Here is a 24,685-nt window from a genome sequence, read left to right as displayed (position 1 = left end):
CTGGGAGTCGTGAAGCTTAAATATCCACCGTGCCACGGCGCCCTCGCCCCCCCCCCCCCCCAAAAAAAAAAAGAGGAAAACCAAAAAACACCCCCCAAAAAAAAACAAATGTTATTTGGCATAACAACAGTCATGATTATGCTTGATTTTTATGGTTCATCCCTGCAATACTGAAGATTTGCGATTCTTTAATATCATTAAAGTATCCGTGACATAAATAATAAATTATGCTTATTTGTCGCTGGCATTCAATTGCATATAGTGTAGGGCAAGAACTTCCACTTGCATGCTAATCTCTCTTGGTTCTCGGGAAATTTGCAAAATTATCATGCACGCAATTATTCCTCGTTTTAACAGTAAAAACCTTGTGTTCGCATGTTGCAACTTAAGCGGTAAAACAATACAAAACCAAAAGGCAAGGTTTAAACTTCGTCTTCTTTTACACATCATTCTTAGGATGATCACTGACATGACAATTTTGTGTGTCCACCGCTTCAGAAAGATTAACTGTCTTTTAATTTGATCTACATTGTGGGATTAACATCTGCAGGAAGAGAACCTGAAGCATATTCCAAAATTCGGTTCAAAATATATTAGGCGCCAAATCTTCAAATTTCATTCTATGGTTGACGAATTCATATACACGGACGAAAGGAGAATGGTTAGCAATGTATAACAAATTTCCGTCAAACTTCCAATGGCCCATTTAAAATATTATGCAACATGTAGGTTAATTGTCAGATCATCAAGTGATCAGCAACAGCGTGAATACCGCTGTGCCAGCGTGTAGTCATCACAACAAGCAAGAATAGCTTTTTCGTATAATGTAGTCAAGCACGTCAACAGTACGCCGGCAGTTTCTTTTTGAATGGACTCCCGCTATCTACTTTCAGGAGATTAAGACAGTTTGCTACGCTGAACGTTTCACGTTATAAAAGAACCTTCTTCATCCCCATCCGGACAATAGAAAGCGTCGCCTACATCATCATCCCCATCCCGACAATAGAAAGCGTCGCCTAAGCAACCACATCCTGTGTACCACCGATGCTGATGTTGTTCTTTTAGTTTTGTGGAGCTTTCTGCCGGCTGTGCCGGGTAGGCAATTTACTCCAAAAAATATATTCAATTTAAATATACACTTAAATTCAATTATAAAAACCTACACTATACTTCTAATTATTTACAAAATCTAATAATAATAATAATAATAATAACAATAACAATATACTATATTAATATATATATTAATATAATATAATTATATATTATATATATATATATTATATTTATATATATATCAATATTTACAATCGAGATATTTACAGAGAAAGAAAGGGGACACGTTTTAAGAAAAGATATCGCCTGCCTATACTCCTGCACCGACATGCAGGGTTACGCCGTTCCCGTCGGCAAGCAGGTAGAGGACCCGCCCGCCGACGCCGGTGAAGTCTCGGCCTTTCCCGGGGGCAGGCGCCTCTAGTGTTAGCCTATATGATAGGCGGGGATATCATGGAAGAGGAGGGATGATAGAAGAATAGAGGAAAGGGTGAGGACAGAACAGAGAAAGCAGACACCGATGCTTTTCGTCCCGTCTCTTTGTTGGGTATGTCGGAGCACTAGACCATAAAGTCTTTGTAGATCCGAGCATGCATCGTAAGAGGGCTTGCTCCATTCAGTCGATTTGAGCGACATTATAAGTCGTCTTTAAGATGACAATAGCCTTTCAAACACAAAGTTCAAAATTGATGCGCCTCTCTAGCCTGAAATAACTATTCTATATAGACACTGAGGTGTCCAACAAGTTCAAGAAAAGGAAAATTTGGCTCTTGCATAGAAATGGGCACATGGTGCAATTCAAAGCATAAGATACTCATTCATAATTGTAAACTTACCCCAACGTTTGAAAGAATGCATGTAACTGAAAGAAAATATCTTTAATATGTTAAATGAAACAAACCATTGGAAATCGGAGAAATCTCTCCACCTGAAGCTTAACAATATACACAGTGTATTGTTATATCAATAACAGTCAAGTTTCTTTACAACTCGTCGTAGCTACCATCAACCTTCTTGGCGACCATTTCTTCGCACTCAGCCGGAAAAGGACAGCTGAAACAAGTTCTGCAGTCGAATTCCCGTTTGAAAGCTGGACAGAATCTCTCCTCCAGCTCTTAGGTATTACAGGACGACATAGATTTTAGCAATTATATTACAACCATCACGAAGGCCGACGACCAGTTGAAGTAAATGCCGCAACAGAATAAAAAGGCAAACCCGGTGTTAAAATACAAAGATTTGATTCAATGGTGTGTCAAAGAACACAAATATCAATGTATTCTACAGCAACAAAAATGACAGAAGTTAACGGAGTTTGGCAAAGAACGACGACCAGCTGAAATAAGTATTAGAATGTTAGTCTAGTTCCCGTTTGGAAGTCGGACAAAATCTCACCACCTGATGCCAAACAATATTATATCACTAACAGTCAAGTTTCCTTACAACTCGTAGCTACCATCTTTTAATATCATCACAAGCCCCTTTTTACACTTTCACGGATTGCTTCACGGATGACCACGGATCGTCATCCGTGGTGTTCCGGCATGCAAAATATCGATTTTCCTTTCAATGCCGGTGTGAATACAGTCCCAACTGGTTGTCTACACGGACAAGTACGGAAGCTACAAGGACAAGTACGGTGCCTACACGGACAGACAAGGAATGAACGCGGACCACAGCGGAAACGATACGGTGCTAACACGGATATCAAGGAAGAGCACGGATACAACTGGGTCCCTTCGCGGTGTTTACGCGGATATCCCCAAAAAGTTGACACATTACATTTGCTTTTTCTTTTGATACTTTATCATTCTTGGGCGACATGCTTCCAGAGCTAAGTAATATGTAACAAGCACACCAGAAAATCTACAGCAGATTACCTACGCATCTGCTTGTCGACATCATAAAGGCATATCTCTTTGTTGCAAAATCTCATTTTGCGGGAACATAACAACATAAACAAAGCAAAACAAACTAAGACAAATCAACCCCCCCCCCCCAAAAAAAAAAAACAGCAAGAAGATGTGTGTGGGTCACTTGAAGATTCTCATGCGATATAAACCTACTAGAGGAGTCGATTGGCTGTACTGATGGGTGAAGATGTGAGCAAATTTCATTGACTTTCTGAGCTTGTATTGGCAAAATATGCACGAATTTCTCATCCCGGATGGAGCCGATGCTAATACGGACGTTCCGATGTCTTCACGGAGGCAACCAGGAATAGCCGGTGCCTACAAGGAAGGAATACGGATGCAACACGGAGTAGACGGTGCCGACAAGGAAGAGTTTGTATTGATTTCCATCCGCGATGTCCGGGATGAAAAATTAAGCAAGCACATTTTTTTTTTCGGCGGGCATGCCGGATGATCAAGGATAATGTCGGATGACTTCACGAAGTCAACACGGTCATGCCGGAAATAGTACGGATGATCCCAGACCGACGATCCATGGTCATCCGTGATGCAATCCGTGAAAGTGTAAAAGGGGCTTATAGCGACCAATTCTTCGCACTCGGCCGTGAAAAAAAGAGTTCCGTGTGTGTGTGTGTGTGTGTGTGTGTGTGTGTGTGTGTGTGGTTTATTTTGTATGTGTGTGTGTGTGTGTTCCCGAAGACATCATCTCCCGAAACACAATGGCAAGTGAAAACATTTGCATAATTTTCCTTTGGTGCTAGTTTCTGGTTGCGGAAAGTGGGCGAAAAAAAAAAAAATCCGCCTTTACTGTAAAGTTAAAAGGCGAACGCAGATGACATTCTATGGTATGTTGACAACATGAAATCATTTTTTTTTTGTTTTGTTTCTTTTTCTAAGAATAAAAAAACAATAAGAACAGTTAACAGGGATCGACAAAAGCGGGATGGACAGCTGAAACAAGTTCTTCAGTCGAATTCCCGTTCGAAAACTGGACGGAATCTCTCCTCCCGCTCTAAAATTTTACAGGACGACATAAATTTTAACAATTATATTGCAACCATGACGAAGGCCGACGACCAGTTGAAGTAAATGCCGCAACAAAGTAAAAAGGTAAACCTGGTATTAAAATACACAGATTTGATTCAATTATGTGTCAAAGAACACAGAAATCAATGTATTCTATGCAGCTACAAAAATGACAGAAGTCAACGGAGTTTAACAAAGAAAGACAACCAGCTGAAATAAGTATAAAAATGTTAGTCTAGTTCCCGTTTGGAAGTCGGACAAAATCTCTCCACCTGAAGCTTAACAATTAATTCGATAACAGTCAAGTTTCCTTACAAGTCGTCGTAGCTACCATCAACCATCTTAGTAACCAATTCTTCGCACTTGGCCGTGAAAGAGAGTTTCGTATTTTACCGAAACCAAGACATCATCTCCTGAAACATAATGGCAAGTGAAAACATTCGCATAATTTTCATTTTGCGCTAGTTTCTGGTTGCGCAAAGTGGGTGAAAAAAATCCGCCTTTACAGTAAGGTTAAAAGGCGAATGCAGCTGACATTTTTGGTATATTGACAACATGAAATCAATATCCCTTTTTTAGCATAACAAACAATGAGAACAGTCAGCAGGGATTGACAGCTGAAACAAGTTCTGCAGTCGAATTCCCGTTTGAACGCTGGACAGAATCTCTCCGCCCGCTCTAAAATTTTACAAGACGACATAAATGTTAACAATGATTACAACCACGCGAAGGCCGACGACCAGTTGAAGTAAATGCCGCAACAGAATAAATAGGTAAACACGTTGTTAAAATACAAATATTTGATTCAATGTTGTGTCAAATAACAAAAAAAATCAACGTATTCTACAGCAAAAAATATGACAGAAGTTGTCGGAGTTTGACAACGAACGGCGACCATCAAATAAGTTTTGCAACGATGGTCAAGTTTTCGTTTGTAAACCGGACAAAATCTCTCCGCCGTGTTTCCTACGCGTAAAAACAAGATAATACAAATTCAATGTCTATCGACTGCGGTCAAGTCTCCTTTCACATCTATAGCATTTGCACAAAAGACAGAAAGTCAGCCTGTTATTCACAATTATCTATAGCAGCGAGAATACTTTTTTTTTCTCGTGAAAACACAAAACTTCCCATTCATTATCGTACTCGGCATTGCGAATCATATCACCCAGCGAATTAGCTGTAGCCACGCGTTTTGGACGTTGCTCGACGATGGAACAGAGACGGAATTTCGGTGGTACAGTAATGGTAATTCCTCGGGACGATATGCGACGTTTTAGATCACACGGATAACAGGCTTTATGCTGTGACAAGTAAAGCTGAACAAAACATAAACTTGAACACGAACGGCATTGAAACGAAGCCATATAGTCAGAACGTCACCCGACGGTTGAACAATGATTCGTCGGGAACGATATGCGACGTTTTTAACAAAAGAAACGCAAGGCACAATAGAAGCCGAACTTTGAAAATAGCTAGTAAGTCGGGACGAAGAGCGACGATTAGTGAAAGGGAATCCTTTCTCTATCGTCGCTTATCGTCGGGACGAATAAACAAAGGTATGAATAGAAAGTACGTGTATTCATATGCACGGTTGCTTATTCATATGCACGTGACGCCTGTTCATATGCAAATCATCAAACATGCACAATGCGACATCGTCGCGACGAAGATATCTCTCTATCAGGTTTTTCTGTGGTGCCTAAACAATCACATATGACTTGTTATTATCATGTGACCACCACTAGATTGAAAGGGCACACGTTATTTGTACTATAATACACATATATACATTTTATACATTATATACATGATTGAATAGAATCTATTTTTGTATGATACACAACACAACACAACACATTTCTGTTGACGAGATAATTTTAGATTGCACTTTGATTAATTTGTGAAAAGGTAATATTTCTTTCAGAAGAATTATAACTCATTAAATTATACAATCAGAATGTTGCACTGCAAGATATTGCACCAACTATATCATAACACATCTTATCTATAGATAATCATATTAATGTGTTTTCTTGGTAGATCTTGATTAAGGCCATGACATGTCGAAAGTTTGATTAAAGGGAAAAGTAGAGAGCAACGTTCGCTGCAAACATGATTTCTTCAATATGTATATATATATATATATATATATATATATATATATATATATATTTATATGTGTATATATATATATATAATATATATGATACATAATATATAATCTATATATATATATATATATATATATATAGACTGCTCTTCTCGCACTGTATATGTATATATATATATATATATATATATATACATATGTATATGATATATATAAGAAAGAGAGAAAGAACTGAGACAGAGTGGTGTGATAAGTGATAAGATTTCAATTGGACAGTCTCGTTCACACAGGGTAAGCCGGATGTAGCTGGCCGTTGGGCAGTATCATCTATTTTTCTTTCTATACGCGTTCAATGCTGGTCATAGCATTCGTATCAAATTAATACTTTCATTTCTCAGCGTGAAAGACATACATGGTGTGAGCCAAAGTTAGTACAAACATTAACAACACAGGAATAATGGTTCTTGCGAAATTTTATATTCTTAAACTATATATCCAATCTATAATTGCGCATCTTCGCGGATCTTCTAGAATGACTAATGATGCTTTTGAATTTATGTTTAATAATCAATTATACTTTTACCTATTCTTGTCCAATTATGTATATTTGAAATTTTGATGAATCGAAACCAACCACGTCATGTTACGGACTAACATCAGGACACAAGCACACACATACATACACATATACACAAACTTCTTAATACTCCTTATTTTTCTGCTAATTCTCCTCCTTCATTACTATAACAATCATCATCATCATCGTCATCATCATCATCTTCATTATCTCCATCATCATCATCGTCATCATCAACATTTTTAACCACTTCTTCACCAGCCCCATGCAGCTCCTCCTATTATGATCTAGTTTTTCTCTCTGAACTTTTTTCCCTTACTTCCTTAATTTCTTCCCCCTTTCCTTCTTGTCCCTTAGTCTCTTTCCTCTGACTGCTTTATATTCTTACTCATGATGCTGGATACATCGTTGTCATGGCAACCCTAGTTTGGACGTTAAGCCCTGTGTGCATTATTGGTTTTGTTTAATCATTTTACACTTCCGGTATTTATATCATGATCGGAATATGAATCGTTATTTTACTCAGAATGTTATGATGTGTATCATTCATATGTATCATATCATTCATTGGTTCGTCCCTTCTTCACTTTCTCTGTCGTCAATTCCCCTTCCACTTCTAATGGGACTTTAACTATATACTTTTATCATTTTACTGCCAATTACTATTAGTAAAACACGATTATACTTTTACTATACTGCTACTACATTAATTTTGATAATGAATCATTGTGTGATATCAGGAGATTTACAGCTTCATAGAATAGGAAATTAAAAGAAAATGATGATTTTTGCATAAATTTCTCTCCCTCATCTCACAACAGCAACGCCTCTGATTTTATGCAGTATAATTTACTCACGGTTTCTTTCCGATTATTGATAAACCCATCAGAATAAATCTTCATTCATCAATTCAGATCGAATGTATCTAATAGCCCCCATAAACCCATTCGTGATACTGTTTTTCTCATGTTTTCGAACAGTTGTCATTTTTGTCATACATTGTGTCTTTGAACTTGTGTTGAAATTTGTGTTTGATTTAGGCCTACTATTACCAGTATACCTAGGCCCACTATGGCTATGATAATACTTGTATTGTGTCTTTTCCCCTTAAAATTCCTCCTCTACATTTTCATCATCTTCGTTTTTCAGTCCGCTGTCAAACCTACCAAGTCTCACGCCCCATGAGTCTTTCCCACGCTCACACACCTGATTTTTTTTTGTCCTCACTTCTCACAACAAACACTTAACACCAAAAAGAAGAAACAAGAAACAAACAAACAAATATGAATTTCAACCGCAATTTTAAGACTTTTTTTTTCTAACTATCAGAATAGGCCAGAATATAATAATTAATAATAAATTATATATTAAATAATAATCGTCTTATAATAGTGCTACATCACGGGAGGGGGACAATGCCCCTCTTGAGCTACCACCCTCCCCCTTTCTCTTCGCTTCGGATGCGCTGACCCGCCGAAAAATCTCACGCCTACAAAATCTGCATTCTGACTTTTGCATCAATTAGACCTCGGGGGCATTTCATGGAACGTTTTGTCGGACAAATTTGTCAGACAGATTTGCTCTTAGCCAGTCAGATGCAAGGATTTCAGTAGCTTGTAAAAGTCTGTCAGAAAAATATCTGACAAAACGCTCTCCCGCTCTGGGGGGGGGGGGGGGTGAAGAGGGGGCACTTGCCCCTCCCCCCCCAAAAAAAAAAAAAAAATGTGGGGGGGGGGGTCAAAACTAGTTTTTGCCACCCCCCAAGATGGTGAACAAGTAGTGGCTTTACCATGAACATTTTCAACAGTTTCGGCTCATTAATAATGTATAGTTAGAAGCAGCTATCAGCATACGTACGTTCATGAGAAACGAAAATTTACGAAGATTCTGAGCTCTCGCGCGCGTCATTTGCGCATAAAATGTTTCTGAAAGGATACTGACAAATGTGACTTCTGTTATTTTGAGTCAATACTAGCGAATACAAAATTTAGTTGATCAGACGTGAAAGTATATTATACATTCCGAAGCGCGCGCTCGCTCTGCCCGTACTTAGTAAAATGAATATTTTTTTTTTCATAAGTTATGATCATCATCGAGGATCTCACACCGTCACATAAAAATGTGCCCCCGTAAGTTATAATCATACTCCTTCAAGTCTCAGTGATTTTTTTTTCTATTTGTAATTCCGGAGAAATTTGTTTTTAAATGCTCTATAAACGCGACTTTTATACTCTGTTCTTACAAAAAGTCCCTACCGTAGGGCGGGGGTATCCCCGTCCCTCACCCTCCCCCGCTCGGTCACTTCGCTTCCTCGCCGAAGATCTCACACCGTCACATAAAAATGTGCCCCCGTAAGTTATAATCATACTCCTGCGCTATGATTTTTTTTGACTATGTTTAATTCCCTAGAAATGTGTTTTTAAATGCTCTATAAACGCAACTTTTATACTCTGTTTTCACAAAAAGTCCCTACAGTGGGAGGGGGATATCCCCCTTCCCACACCCTCCCCCCGCTCTGTCGCTTCGCTCCCTCGCCGAGGATCTCACTCCGTCACCGTAAATGTGCCCCGTAAGTTATAATCATAGCCCTTCGCAGTATTTTTTTTACTATGTTTAATTCCCAAGAAATTTGTTTTTAAATGCTTTATAAATGCAGCTTTTATATTCTGTTTTCACAAAAAGTCCCTACCGTGGGAGAGGGGTATCCCACCTCCCACACCCTCGCCTAGCTAGGATCTCACACCGTCACATGAATGCGCCCAATAAGTTATAATCATACCCCTTTGCAGTATTTTTTTTTCTTTTACTATTAGTTTCATTCCCTAGAAATTTGCTTTTAAATGTTCTATAAACGCGACTTTTATACTCTGTTTTTACAAAAAGTCCCTACCGTGGAGTGTGGGAGGGGGATGATATCCCCCTTCCACATTCCCCCTCGTCGAGGTTCTCACACCGTCACATAATGTGCCCCATCAAGATTTTGCCCCCCCCCCCCCCCTTACCAAGTGGTCCGGCACGCTTGTCCGTGGCTATTCTATTAGCATTCTGTTCAAAGCGTGTTCTTTTTGTTCACGTCCGCTTTCTTCACACGTTTTCTGATGTTCCCATCTATGTCAAGCCCGACTGAAACTATCAAACCAATTAACAGATCAAAATTTGATAAGTAGGTCTATTGAAAAAGTCTAAAAATGCTACCCTGAAAACAATCACCCACATTATGCTCGTATCTTATGACACCGGCCCAATCGACTGAACAATTGTATTTTATCAGAACATCGACATTTACACCTGTATACAAGCATGGAAAGAAACTATCGTCATACAGAAGCTGCAGAAAGCAATTTATAGTCAATTAATCTATTTGCCTATGTCAATGTAAATTATTTCACCTTGTAAGTGTCGTTGTTTCGTAAAAACTATTTTCTGTTTTGCCTATATACTGGATGTTGATAGCTGATGGACATTTCAATGTTTTACATTCTCACGAAAATAGCTATCTGTCTGAAACGGTTGTTACCATACGATTACGACGACACGAGAGACGATCTATCGGGCATCCCCCGACTTCAGCGGTTCCTCTACATAGGTTAGCCTCCAGACTTGAGCTCAGGGCTATACGTTGTGCTTCCATTGCCGCCAATCACAAATGTTTTATATCAATGTTCATGTTTACCTTTAATTACACTTCAGACGAAAGCGTGACATCTGTAAGGCATTAACACCGAGTTATCTGGGTTGAAGGAGAGCGCTAGCTATGCTAATTACGCAGTAAAAGTTGTGGGTCTATTCACATAGTGTGCATCTCCGTTGTTTCTCATTTGTTCCCCGTACAGTAGCTGACAAGAGTGCCTCGAAGGGGCACGCCCGGCCGAAACCGTGCCGCCAACTGTCGCTGAGGCAGGCGGACGAGGCATTCCCGCCAGTGTTTCAGAGGCACATCGGTGACAAACGAGTGCAAGAAGGGGAGAGCTTAAACCTGGAATGTGTTGTCTTTGGCAACCCGAAACCCAGCGTGAAGTGGTTCCATAATGGCAAGAGAATAGTGGACAGGAAAGGCTCAATTCAACTTCAGTCCAGGAGCAAGAAGTAAGTTTTTTTTTTTTTAAACGATTGATATGTTCATATCTGTTTTCCTTTCTTGTTGCGTAGAATGTCCAACACTCGGCGGCAACAGCATTGGCTGTGCCCCTTTTGGTTTCAGCACTTGCACAATCCGTTCGTTCCCTATCGTATTACCTCCTGAAGGAAATCCTGTATGTACCCTAGGAGAGATGTGAAGATGCAGTATTACAAATTCAATTACCAATCTATTCAGGGACGTTCAGATGATAATGAACGTGATATAATATAGGCTTACCAAGATGTTGCAGTAGTAGTACCGGTAGCCTGCAGTCGCAAACTACTGGTTCCTCGCTGATGTGTGATGGTGGACAATGATGATGACTGTGATGATGTTTAATGATTGATATAAATTATGATGATGATATTTCTATCAGTTATATCAACTGCATCTCATAATAAGAGAGAAAAGCAAGACAAAAGTATGTCCAGTAATATCCACTTAATATGAATGTAATATGCAAATCCACTCTATATCCACTAATGATATTATTATTATTATTATTATTATTATTATTATTATTATTATTGTTATCATTATTATTATTATTACTATCACTATTATTATTATTATTATTATCATTATTATTATTATTATTATTGCTGTTGTTGTTGTTATTATTATCATTATTGTTATTATTATTATCATTACTATTATTATCATTACTATTTATTCAGCCAACAGCCATCATAATCAACATTAGTACCTCTGTCTCTTTTGCAATATAAAGTGCTCTAACTGCAGAGCTTATAATGTATATTTTCTGTGACTGGCAGATATATGCACTTACGTATCTGGCTAAAACTGCTTGAGAATCTCAAGCACCTATTCAGTCATTTGGTTGCTGTTGACAGGGCTGGCAGAACCGAGAAGGGGGGGGGGGGCGTGGGGGAAGGGGGCACCCCCACTTTTTTGTGTGTGCACAATAGATAGGGAAATGTAGAGTGTAACTACTTTGGGCCCCACCTATTTTTCTTTTTCTTTTTTTTTACCCTGGAAGTGGCACCGGGAAAAAAAATAGAATATGATTAAGCTTTATATAGTTTGCCGATTGCATGTTGTACCTTTAAGTGAGAGTGCAGGTAAGGCCTTATTTTCATTTTGCTTGTCAGCTGAAGAAATCCAGAAGTGGAATCAGAAAGCTGCTGTGAAGGCCATTTTTTTTTTTCCAGTTAGCTGATGAAATCCCGGAAGTGGCACCAGAGAATATAAACTTCGCCCCCCCCCCCCTCCACTTTTAAAAACATGTTGCCAGCTGTGGTTGAGAAACATATGAAATATTTTCCTTTTTTTTGTACAAGTAATGATACACTTGCATGTTCAGTCTAGTAAAAACACAGTTTTGTTGAAGCTGGTATCAGTCAGCTCCTATTTTTCCTAAAATTAAACACTGTATACAATGAGTGCAATCTAAGTAATATATGTTACCCACTAAAGCCCTGAAGTAAATCCTCAGTTCTAATCAACTGATCTTCTGATTGAGGGAGTTAATAATGCTTTGATTGCATTATGTATGTTTACTTTTCAGAGGTAACCAAGATTCGGAAAATCAATAACTTGCAAAAATATTTTCCCATGTACAACAAATGCATCATGGTATCCAAAGTGAGAAATCACTAAATTTTCTCTTAAAAGTTATAATATGTGATCTTTCTAGCTTTCCATGCTAAACCACTTGTGTAATTGCTCTACAAGACCCAGTTAAGAAAATATTCTACATGTATGAACATTATGTTTGATGTACATGCAGTTGACAAATCCATCCCAGCGGATGTTTAAGGGGAACGCGTGCCTGGTGCGCCCCCCTTTAACTTTTGTTAAAACAAAAGAAATAAAAAGACCCTTTTAATTTTGTTAAGGCACCCCCCTTTTGTGGAATTCCTGGATCCACCCCTGCATCCATATGTAAGACTGTGTAGGTACTCAAATTAATTGCTGTAATACCATCCCATGTCTGCTCTTTGGTCAGAATGATCATCGTTAGTACCATTGTTCAGTGTAGCCATTGAGAGTTAGTATGTTGGTAATTAATTTGTATGTCATCTCTCACATGACTGAAAGGTCACTGACCTCTGATTAAAAATAAAATCACATGATTTTAAGAAATAAATGCATGGATCTGTGTCTTACATTTGTGAGGAAACTTGTGCATCTCAAAAGTTTTTGTTTTGTTTTTGTTTTGTTTTTTTTTAACAATGCACTGACACTGTGTTGATCCAGAAGCTGCCTTTCACAAAAATTTCTTTTATAAAAAATATTTTAATGACATCTTAAAGAAATTTTAAAGAAATTGTTATGAAATGTTTATGGCAGCTTTGATAGAATTACCACATTAGAAATCACTGCATTCATATCCTATCCATTATGGCAGTGCCATAATATTGAGTGCTTTCACTATAGCCTTGATTGTACAGACAGACCTGTCAAATATTGTACAGCGGCAGATAGTGTACACATCTGGTGTGATACTACATTTAAGTTATGAAGTGTAGTACATTGTACCTGCCTCAGCTCATAGCTATTCTTCTATGTGTCCATGTATGGACAAAACAACTGTAGAAGTAGACATTGAATTGCAGCATGGAAATTTTTGCGTACCGGTATATCGCTTGTCGTGAAAGTAGTGCAAATAAGAAATGGGAATTTTTTGCTTGTTGTGTATGTAATGCTATTTCATATTTTGATTTTTAACCAGTGTGAGTGTGAATGATTGCTCATGCAGACATTTCCAATTTTTAATACCAGTACAGTAAATCATACAGTCTCATTAACAAATTGAGAACAAAATTAAGCAAAGACTGTTTCAAAAAACAAAGAGACATGCATACCATGCATAGTGAACCAAGCCATTGTGATGAATGTACTACAGCAGTGTATGACATGTCAACAAAACATCTGGAGAGAAAGAAAGTTCTGAGTTTCCAAACAAAATTGTAGTGAGGCTGTGCGCTATAAAATCTGACATTAACATGTGTTTGTAAGAAGAAATGGCCATCTGGCAGCAGGAGATCAGTTTCTTGGAATTGCTACAAGTACTGGACAAAGAGGACAGAGCAGCTATTATTCTATTTTATAAACATTCATGTTGACACAGATGTGCTCGTCTGCTGGTGCTGGTTATCTTTTTGACATTTAGGTCTTGACTTTGATTGCAATGTGAGACAGGTGCAGCAATTATAGGGTTTACTGCACAGCATTCACAGGAATGGACTGCTGCCCTCTATGTTACAAAGACTACAGTCTGAGCAGCTGAAATAGTTACGTGACTTGGATGATATCTTATTATTGCAAATACCTTTCATTCATAGCCATATTGCACATCATCAATCATCCTAGAAATTAAAAGATGAATATTGAAATTATGACATTGATCAAAGAAAATATAAAGACTGCTCTCTCAGCTGGATTTCATAGGCTAGCCAAATATTGTCCAGAATGAGACATATTGAATAATGCAATAGAAAAATGCAGAGGAATTTTGTACACATTTTAGATGCCAACATTGCAAGTGGAATTTTCTGTGTGTATAATAGTTAGCCCGTTGAAGACTAGTCCCGAGTATACTCAGGCAGGCTTCCATGGGGAATACGTGTTGTAGAAAAATCAACCAGTCCTCAACTGGTTAATATGGTTTGGCATTTTGATATCTAGAAATATTTCAGTCAGTCAGAAAGAGTCAAACATCAAGTACAGCCTGTGGACATTTAGAGGTTGTAATCAATCAAAGATCAGAGCATGAATTCTTACATCATGCATTTTACCAACAAATGCAATCAGTGCATCATGTAGAAATATATAAAATGTTGCTGTTGATTCACTATTCCATTGCTAAATGTTCATTGATGTTTTATTGACTATTTTCCAATTTGATAGATTTAGAAATGATTGATGTCCTCATTCTGTATATTTTTCAGTGATTACTATCAAATCTACTAAATTATAACTCTCACCAACTGAAAAATTCAGTGTTATTTTGTGTGCCCTTCTAATTCCCTGCAAGCTGCAAGGCTATTTTACTGTAGGCCCCATGTGAGGTACTGTATAGAATAATTCTAACTTTAGGGGTGCTAGTGATGCCAAATGAATAAAGGTAAATTCTGCACTGACTGATGTAGAAAGAATATTGATAGATATTATGCCATTCATAAGACAAAATACAGTAAAGGTCAAAGATCATCAAAGTAATATAATTTGTATTGATATGTTATGTTTGTTCCTGAGGTTATAATTTAGAATATGTGTAATATGTATTCTGTATTTTGTTTCATCTTACTACCTACTTCATGATTGAATTTCTCCTTTTTAATTTTTCTCCACTACGAGACAAATAGCGCCTAGAAACTTTAGTACTTGATAAGCGCTTTATAAATGATATATATTATTATGACAATGTATTATCTAAGAATGCATTGAAAGTGCTTGATAAACAGTCACAAAATGTAATATCTTGTGCATATTAACCATTTTATTATGACTTGAGTTTACATAAAGATGGAAAGGCACCGGCTTAGGAAAGTGAATAGAAATATTAAATACAAAGAAAAATGGATAGTGATACATGTAGAAAGGTTAATCAGTATGGCAAAATAAGCTCATTGAATGATTTATATTTCTTTTTTCTTTGCTATTACATGTAAGAATATCACAGGATCTTCTTGACATCACATCAAACAAAACAAAACAAAAAAAGATTTCACAGTGAAGTCATCTCTTGTCTGAACAGCAAATGGTGTGGTGTGAGTTGATAGAGGAATTGGATAGGATTGCTAGGATTTCATGGAAGACTTATACCAGCACAAAAATCAACATGGGAAAAAGAAAAGATTGTTCTGGGAGAAGTATGTTGGTGATGAGTATTATATTTAGAGAAAGGAGTCGTTTTGTATCCCATATCATTAATAATCATTGTAAGGTCAGAGATACATTGCTGCTCTCATAGGACGGTTTGCTGCTTTTGGCTATTTTAGTGGTTTCAAAGTAAATTGAGTAAATTAGGTATTCTGTGTTTTGTGGTTGTTAGTGTTGACACAAAATAATTCAAGATCTTTTATGAAAGTTTTCCATTACTGTTCATGGTCTGAAGCCGCAGACTATGTCATCTTCTTGTGCTTTGAGAAAGCATTTTATTTGGATAGGGATTTCAGGCCAGCTTTCTTCTAACTGCCCCCAAGCTATTTGTACTGATCCCAGACATTGCCAAGTTCACTTCTATGAGGCATGCTCAGTGTGTCTAGCCGAAGACTCCCTGCCTTCTCCGGAGGTAGGCTGTGCTTCCCATCAAAATAAACACTCAGAATTAGGCGCATGCTTTTACAATGACCAGACTATCAGCAGTTTCTCCTCCTACATGTTCATCTATATCATCATGGAGAATTGCAACATGAGACAAGTTCAATTGATCCCATTTGTATTTCTTTCTTCATTGATTTTCAACAAACTCCCAGTAACAAATGGTTGAATCAATATAAATTGAAGAAAGAACAACTGTAGCATAGAGCAAATATCATAGTAAAAAATATCAAAGTTGCAACTGATTGACAATTGCCCTTCATTAACATAAACAAGCAGCGATTATTCAGTGTTTTTGTAGCAGCCATGATAGAAATCAATTCACGTTTAATTTATTCATTGATTCAAACATCAAAGCTGTGACTGTAGCTTATGGTTTTGAGGTATAATGATGAAATTATATATCAAAAGGGAAGAAGAACAATTATTTGCATTATTGATTTAGTAGTGTAATCATGCATCAAAGGTACGTAGAACATACAGTATCAAGGTAATGTATGACTGGCTCCAAATCATCAGCATTATCCCTCTGCTCTTTTATCAGTTCTTTTTTTCTTTGCAATGGCCAATGCACACACCCCACCCTAGCTCAACTGCACAAATCACATCCCCAGTAATACAAAGATCTCCCCCCCCCCCAACACTCTTCTGTGGTATTGATAGCCCATAGTGCTTCAAACCCTCTGCTTCCTCCAAGAGTTCCTATAAACTCTTTTATCACATCCATCTCTTTGCCAACACCCATAACTTTGTTTACTCCTGTATCCTTCACCCCTCCCCATACTTTCAATCAGTAATTTGTAGTAAAGAATTAAAGTAGTAAATAGAAAGTACATTGTCCAAGTGGCCTGTTTTGGACTGACATTTTTGGCTGTGGGGTTAATGGGGTGGCATACCACGGGCACAATTAACAGTGGAGAGAGATCTAAACTGTCACTGGCCTTTTTCAGATGAATTCATCACCAACAATCTACCGGACTTCTCTCCCGCTCCTGTCCATCTCGTGGTCCGGTGAAGATGATTCTTAAAGTCAGGCTGTCATGAATGATGGATCATATGTTTTATAATTTTTTGTTTTTGTTCTTGTTTATTCTTTACTCTTCAATTTTGTCCAAGCAGGATATCACCTGATAGAAACTGGTCATACAAATAAAACCAGGAAAAGTTTTGTAGGAATTTAAAAAAATATATATTTTTACCCCTTTGGAGACAGATCCATTGTTGGTGATGGGGTGTTAGAGATATCAGCATTGCTGCTATGTGTGTTGATATCTTGGATATCACACTCAACAAATGTCAATATATCCTAGTACTAGTAAGTCATAGCATATAATGAGACAAAGAAAGTGACTGTCATTTAATTGTTAGTACACCATAACTGCAGAAAATATGATATACTGGGTATATGATGGTATGTTGTGTAAGCAAGCAAATAAAACACGAAAGTAGTACAGCTTGTAAGTATTTGCACATTAACGAGAAATCTATTCTCACTAATGTCAGTTAATACACTTTGACAACTTGCTAACAAAATCATGAAAATTCATTCTTAATAGAAAGATAACCTACATGTATGTAATATGAAATTCATGTAACTAAATACTGAAGGGCTAAAATGAGTAATCTAAAGTAGATACTAACCTACCCAAATTTGGTTGATGGGAGCCTCCACTACAGGGAAAAAAACTGAAAGGACTGTCGTTCAGAAGATGAGACACTGAGATATTTAGTTTCATGAAGAGTTGCGATTAATCTTATGCTCAATTAGTTGAGCATAACTTGTTGAATCGAGCATAAGTTCAATATTGAGTGTAAATTTTGTTTCATAAAGATACAAAGGGTATGTACCTACACTTGATTTCAAGAAAAATCAAGCATAACTTTCTGTAGATTGAGCATTACTTGCGATCAATCACAAAGTTGTTTATGAAATACAATTTGTGATTGATTGCAACTTATGCTCAATCTTTATGAAACAGGCTCCAGCGCTATGTGCCTCACTGAGACTTTAGTCAGGGCCTAAATGCTAATCCTTTGCAAATGTCATTAATTTTGAGACTGAGGAGAAAAAAACAACAACAATTTGTCTGCAGCCAAGACTAAACAGCACAACAAACAAAGACCCATAACCACAGAGCAAGTAAAACTGATGATATATTAACACTAACAATGAACTGCTTAACCCGTTGAGGATGAGTCCTGAGTATACTTGGGTAAGTGTTTATGGGAAATGCGTGTTGTAGCAAAATCAGCCCATCCTCAATGGGTTAAGTAATGGAGTCAGTCATGAATGCTTACATTGTATGATGCACTTAGATCTCCAAAGTTCAATAGTTAGAAAGAAACTGTAGGCTGATGTAAGAAATCGTGAATGCCGTGTTTTGACAGTGGTAAGAACACATGATTGTGGCATGTTGTGGATTATGCCACTGTTACAAGGACTACTAGTTTTCAAGGTATAGTACATTTTGCTATAACATAACCTGCAACAGATCACATTCTTGTATCCGTGCAAATGTCAGAAGGCAGATTTCTACTATGTGCAATACTATTGCAATTGCAATAATTATCTGTTCAGATATTAGAATTTCTTACCCGTAACAAGTTATGTACATGTACATGTACAATAGATGTATGTAGATATTATATGTACATCTGAGAGGGAGAATATTACAGTTCTGTTTTTTTCCTCCTCTAAACCTGACGTCCCCTGTTTTGACAAGTTTGGCTCTATTTTTGTTCCAAATCTCCGACTGTGGATATACACGTATCTGGATAGGCTTAGAGAAGAGGTAGAATGATTCATGACCGTGGTATGTGATGTCAAGACGTCGCTTTTGTTTTAATTCAGCGTCTGCCTCCAATGCATCAGTTGCCATGTGATGACATTTTTTTATGGTCTGCTACTTTTTATTGTTGATAGTCCTGTCTTGCCTCTAAGCTGGAAGATCTCAATATTTCATCTCCCTTGTCACTGAAGTTGTAAACCTGTTCCATACGGGAACCTGGTGGCCTGCGTATTAAGTCTATGGGCATTTCAGAAAATAAGTATGGAACGGGTTAAGTTGTGTAATCACTGGGTGAATATGAAGAGTTTGATTTCAAAATGATTTATTGATAACTATTCTTGTCAATATGAGATATTTGCAATTAAACATGCTGAAAAACAAAGAAAATGATAATGGGATGATTTTAATCATAATTGCAATCTATATTCTTGTTATTTAATAAGTGAGATATCATTTGAAAAGTTTTATATTGCTCTATCTGATGAAGACTTAGTGAAAACATTTAAAAATGGCACCAAACACATTTTTCGATCAAACTCTTCATATAGTATTTGAAATCTGTTAAGTATACTGGATATTGCAGCCTGTACTTAAAGTTACTCGAGTAGATAGAGAGGTTATGCAATGTGTTAGAGTGTTTTTTTTTGTATGTGTGTGTGTGTGTGTGTGTGTGTGTGTGTGTGTGTGAGTAAGCCCCAATGTTTGTGTTTGAGAGAGTCAGTCTGTGTGTATGTGCGCTATGCACAATGTGTGTGTGTGCGTGTTTGTGTGTGTGTGTGAATGAGTGTGTATATGCACATCAGAGTGTTTGAATTATGCATGACTCCCAGTCACCACGCTTCACACTTTAAGCGGTAGACAGATGTTTATTTTTTCTCTTCCTGCAGTATACAACTTCAGCATACTTTGCAAAGTACATTATACAAATTCTTTGAGTGTAGATGTAGGTACCTACTCCTATTTAGAGATTAGAGTTTGAAATGCAACAATTTAGTTCGTGGCTGTAGTACATGTAGTTGTAAATATGAATGTTTGATGCACAAAGTGAGAGCAGGATATCATTTTCTCCTTCCATTTCAGACACTCCTTGACCATACCATCTACTCTACCAGAAGACAAAGGACTCTACATTGTGAGGGCAGTGAACTCTGAGGGCGTGGTTCATTGTGGGGCAGAAATTATCATAACTGAGAAGACTCCAGATACAGTGCAGGGTGAAGAGTATGCTAATGACTTCTCAGTACAAGAAGGTGAGGTTATCTGGTGGTTTATTGGAGCTATTAAAAGTGCTTAATTCAACAAGTGTTGGACTGCTGCTAGTACGTAAAGTTGTTTAAAATATGTATTTCTTTTTCATTTTGTGTTACATGTACAGTACAGTGTATCCTTTTGTAATGTTCATTCTGGTTTTTGTTGCATTTTTGTAATGTTTATGATATGTATCCTGTATACCTATATTGTTTACCTGGTCGAATAAATAATAATAGTAATCTGACATCACTTTGTCGGGTTATCTTAACTGTGTAACAAACTCCCCATGTGTTACATGTACATTGTTATGAGAGTGCAGTCCATGAATGGAGTAAATCATACATTGTGTGAGATTTTGGTAGGCTAAATCCCACTTCGAAGATGTAATGGTCCTGTTCAGTCCCTCTCATTTGTTATCGTGTTATTTGAGGAAACCCATCAAATGAATATATTTGGTGTCTGGCTATGGTATGCTACGAGGTCTAATTGTGCCAACTCGATTTTGGCCAAAACCCTTCAAGATCAAAACTGGTCATAGCTTCTATTAGTTAAGTCCAGTAATACTATCATTTTGGTTTCACCTTTCATATCATTTCCTCTGCCAAGGGAGGAGGTTATGTTTTCATTACCGTTGGTTTGTTCGTTCGTTCGTTTGTCCGTGCGCAAAATAACTCAAAAAGTAGTTAAAGGATTGGGATGAAACTTGCAGGAAAGGTTGAGAATGACACAAGTACCAAACAATTAACTTTTGATAATGATCCAAGAATTTTGGGTGAATTTATGAAGGATTTTTGATATTTTGGCAGGTAGGGTCAATGAACTTGCGAGTTCAGGCTGCGCATATTTGAGATTTGCATGCGCGCACTAAAGTGCGTGCTCTAGTTTCTGCTATGGCAAGGCGCGCCGTGCAGCTGAGGGTTTATGACGTAACAAAGGCTTCTATATTGGGAAATCGGGCGACCCTGCACACAATGCTATACAAGTACTTATGGGTGGAAATCACTTACAAGATCAGTGGTGGAAATGAGCTGCATGCTTGGCAGAGGTCTGCGCTCTCAGAGTGCTTTTCTAGTTTATAATGTTTTTGCAGTAGTGTAATATTATCATTTAAGACCGCATCCAGGAGATAGAGTATACCTTGTTTACACAGTGTACTGACTGCCTGAATCCAAAATTACTCCTTGTATAATACTTTTATCTCTTCAAATTTATGAATGCAATGACTCACACCAATTTATGTGATGTATGCATCATGTACATTTCATTTGGTGAGGAAACATTGCCCTGTTTCATTTGAAGTGAAAGGTCCTGTTTACATTTGGGAGCAGTGATTTAAAAAAATTTCAAGATATTACATTTGATGCATATGTGTAGGTCAGTTGTATCACAAAACATCCTACCACATAGAATTTTTGCAATAAATCCTACAATTTAAGGAGATATCACTATTTTTCTTTATAAACTTGATAAATCATTTCAACTGTACACATCTTAGTCTAGAAACATTTTTATCATAACTTTAATTCACATTTTGTATATTTAACAATACTTAAAATCAATTATACTGGTTCAAATTTATACATTGGTTGTTTCTATCTCTAACTCAAATTTTAGTACTATTTTGAAGCACTTGTGCTGGGTTTTTGTTTCATCTACAAATGGTAAATTATGCCTTTAATGCAATCACATCCAAACTATTGCCTTACATAACAGGTGACATTGTGATTACCCCAACGGACCTCACTGGAGACGATTCAGCCAATACTAAGGGAAGCGGGGCTAAACCAGCTGATAAGATGCAAGCTCCATGGTGAGTACCTAGAAGGTGCCGTGTAATCTTCCCATGAAACTCCATCTTCAAACTGAAGGGTCATGGATTCAAATCCCATCAGTGCTTCTTACATTTGTCCCTTCCGCAGGCCAACTTTGATGGACACATTGCTACCATCCAACCAGAAGTCACAGGTTGGATGGACATGGATTCTTTTCAAATTCAAATCCAAATAATTCTTATTTCCATATAAAGTAATACAAAATAATATACATAACAATTACATGAGTTACAGAATATTTTAAGGAATTTTATATCACATAAGCTTTAACAAAACATTGTGTACAATTATAGTAATATCAACTTTAAACAAGTAAGCAAATGCTTATTTTTCAACTGTAAATGGAAAAGAGGAATTCATAAGAGAAGCATAGCTTGTAAATTTTGTGAATTACTCTGGGAGATAGGGGCATATTGAGATCTGTCAAGGACTCCATGTATGAACATTTTGATATCATGACGTCAGGCAAAACAAACAGAAAGAAAGGAATATGACAAGGACAAGAACGAAAGCAAGGAGGGAACAGGCAGGAAAACAAACTAAACAAGACTAAACTAAACTAAACTAAACTGAACTAAGCTAAACTAAACTGAACTGAACTGAACTGAACTGAACTGAACTGAACTGAACTGAACTGAACTGAACTGAACTGAACTGAACTGAACTGAACTGAACTGAACTGAACTGAACTGAACTGAACTGAACTAAACTAAACTAAACTGAACTAAACTAAATTGAATATACCTGCTTGTGAATAGGTACATCAATGTGGCACGCCGTAACCAGGGATACTGTCATACTCCAGGTTATAGCACTGTGAAGCACCATCTATTTAAAAAAACAAAAAAACAAATAATAGTTAGGTGATCCGAGTACTTACACATTGCTATTATGGTGGCCAAATTTGAGCAATCTCCAACAACAATCCCAATTCCAATTCAGCACATGACATGTTAAACTTAATTAGAAGGAAAAGTTTGCTCATTGGATTGATCTGTGCAAAATGTGGTAAGTAATTTCTGATCTTTCCCTCCAGTATCATTGAATGACAAAAAGAAAGACTTTCCAAAGTTAGATACAGGGTTTTGAGGGAATGTATATAGAGGGAATACAAATTCTGTAACTGTAGCATTACTGTAGCAGTTATTGTCCATGGCTTGGGAGGCATGACTTTTGCAGACACAACCATGAAAGAAAACTAGAATTTACTTGAAAATCCCTATATCAAACACTGCTATGCAATCACAAGGAAATGCAAGCTACATGTGTGGGGAATGGAATCCCGTCTGAAGCTTTCATCATACGGTGGCATTTGGGAATTTATTGATCGGTTTGGGCAGGTTTGTGAGTTTGAGCAAAATATGCAAACTTGGCGTGCTGTTGGGCATATGAAAAAGGCACGTGAGAGTTAAAGAACAAGTTTATTTGGGTATACCGGTAACAGGAAAAGAGAAAAACATGAAACCTGCTGCAAAGAAGTAAATAATTAAGCTAGAAAGAAGCATCAGTACTTGCTATCATATTGACTTTTATGTTCCAGCCATGCTTCACAAAGTCAGGGTTCTTTTTTTCACTGGACTTTTGACATTTGTTATTATGGTTTTAACAGTCATTTAAGATATTTCACCAAGATCTAGTATAACAGTATAATAGTTCATAAAGCATTTTTTTATCTCTTATAAAACTTTGTTTTCATGTACATAAGATGAATTCCTTACAGGAACAACTCTAATTGAATGATCAATGTCAGTTAAGTTTAATTGCCAAGAAAAACCATTGAAACTATAAAGTACTGACGCTTTAAATCATTCCAAGTGAAATGTTCCCAAAGTAACATTCCCTAATTTCCTTTGGTAGACAAACATACAGTTTGTATTTCAATGGTTGTATGGACTGTCTGTCGATCTAGCCCAGGTATATTCTCTTTAATGTGTCAGTACACAATGTGGCCTTTCTACAGGCTGCCCATACTCTTTAGATTTGATATCACTTGACAAGGGGCGCTAACGTGAGTGTAACCTTTTACTGACATTTTCTCTTTCTGTCTGGGGCATTGGATCACGTAGACTCAGCATCAGCAGCCAGCTCTTTATAATCCTTTGAAGACCATTTGCCTCTGACATAACACTCATTCTCTGCTGACGTCTGTGTCTGGATATTATAGCTTAGGTGTCAATGGGTTAACTGGCTGAACATTAATCCTAACAGGAAGTCCCAAAGTGTGTCTTTTCAATCAGGGGCCTGTTGCATTAAAGGACAAGTTCACCTTCATAAACATAAGGATTGAGAGAATGTAGCAATATTAGTAAAACACATCATTGAAAGTTTGAGGAAAATCAGACAATCCGTTCAAAAGTTATGAATTTTTGAAGTTTTTGTGCAGTACCCGCTGGATGAGAAGACTACTGCAGTGTATGAATAACTTACATGTCACATGCGTACAACAATATAAGGAAAATATAAAAAGAATTTCACAAAATTCCATCTTTTGAAAAAAGTACACATTCCCCTGACTCGTTACCGACAAATGTTATGGGTAATATTATTTCCCCTGCCTTTAGAAAGAGGCAAGTCAAGTGCTCTTTTATTATGCGAAAAAAGTGAAAATATGTTGAATTTTCTTTTACATTTTCTTTATACTGTTGTACGCATATGACTCACAAGCTGTAGTAGTCTCCTCATCCAGCGGTTCCAACACAAAAATTTAAAAAATTCATAA

General features: G+C 37.2%; 1 protein-coding gene across 1 annotated transcript in view; it reads left to right on the top strand.

Annotated features, from left to right (window-relative positions):
* Positions 1 to 24,685, top strand: part of LOC139721560 (protein Obscurin-like) — a 164,539-nt gene that overhangs the window by 32,509 nt on the left and 107,345 nt on the right. The window contains exons 2-4 of the mRNA XM_071632880.1: positions 10,519 to 10,771; positions 19,964 to 20,133; positions 21,848 to 21,944. Of these exons, the coding sequence (XP_071488981.1) occupies positions 10,519 to 10,771; positions 19,964 to 20,133; positions 21,848 to 21,944 (520 nt within the window). The remainder of the gene's footprint in view (positions 1 to 10,518; positions 10,772 to 19,963; positions 20,134 to 21,847; positions 21,945 to 24,685) is intronic.

This window comes from Diadema antillarum, unplaced genomic scaffold (assembly GCF_040938485.1).
Source record: "Diadema antillarum isolate AM-2024a unplaced genomic scaffold, OU_Dant_1.0 scf00000013, whole genome shotgun sequence".
NCBI lineage: Eukaryota > Metazoa > Echinodermata > Echinoidea > Diadematoida > Diadematidae > Diadema > Diadema antillarum.
Note: the sequence above shows the minus strand (reverse complement) of the source record. Positions and strands in the feature narration are given on the sequence as shown.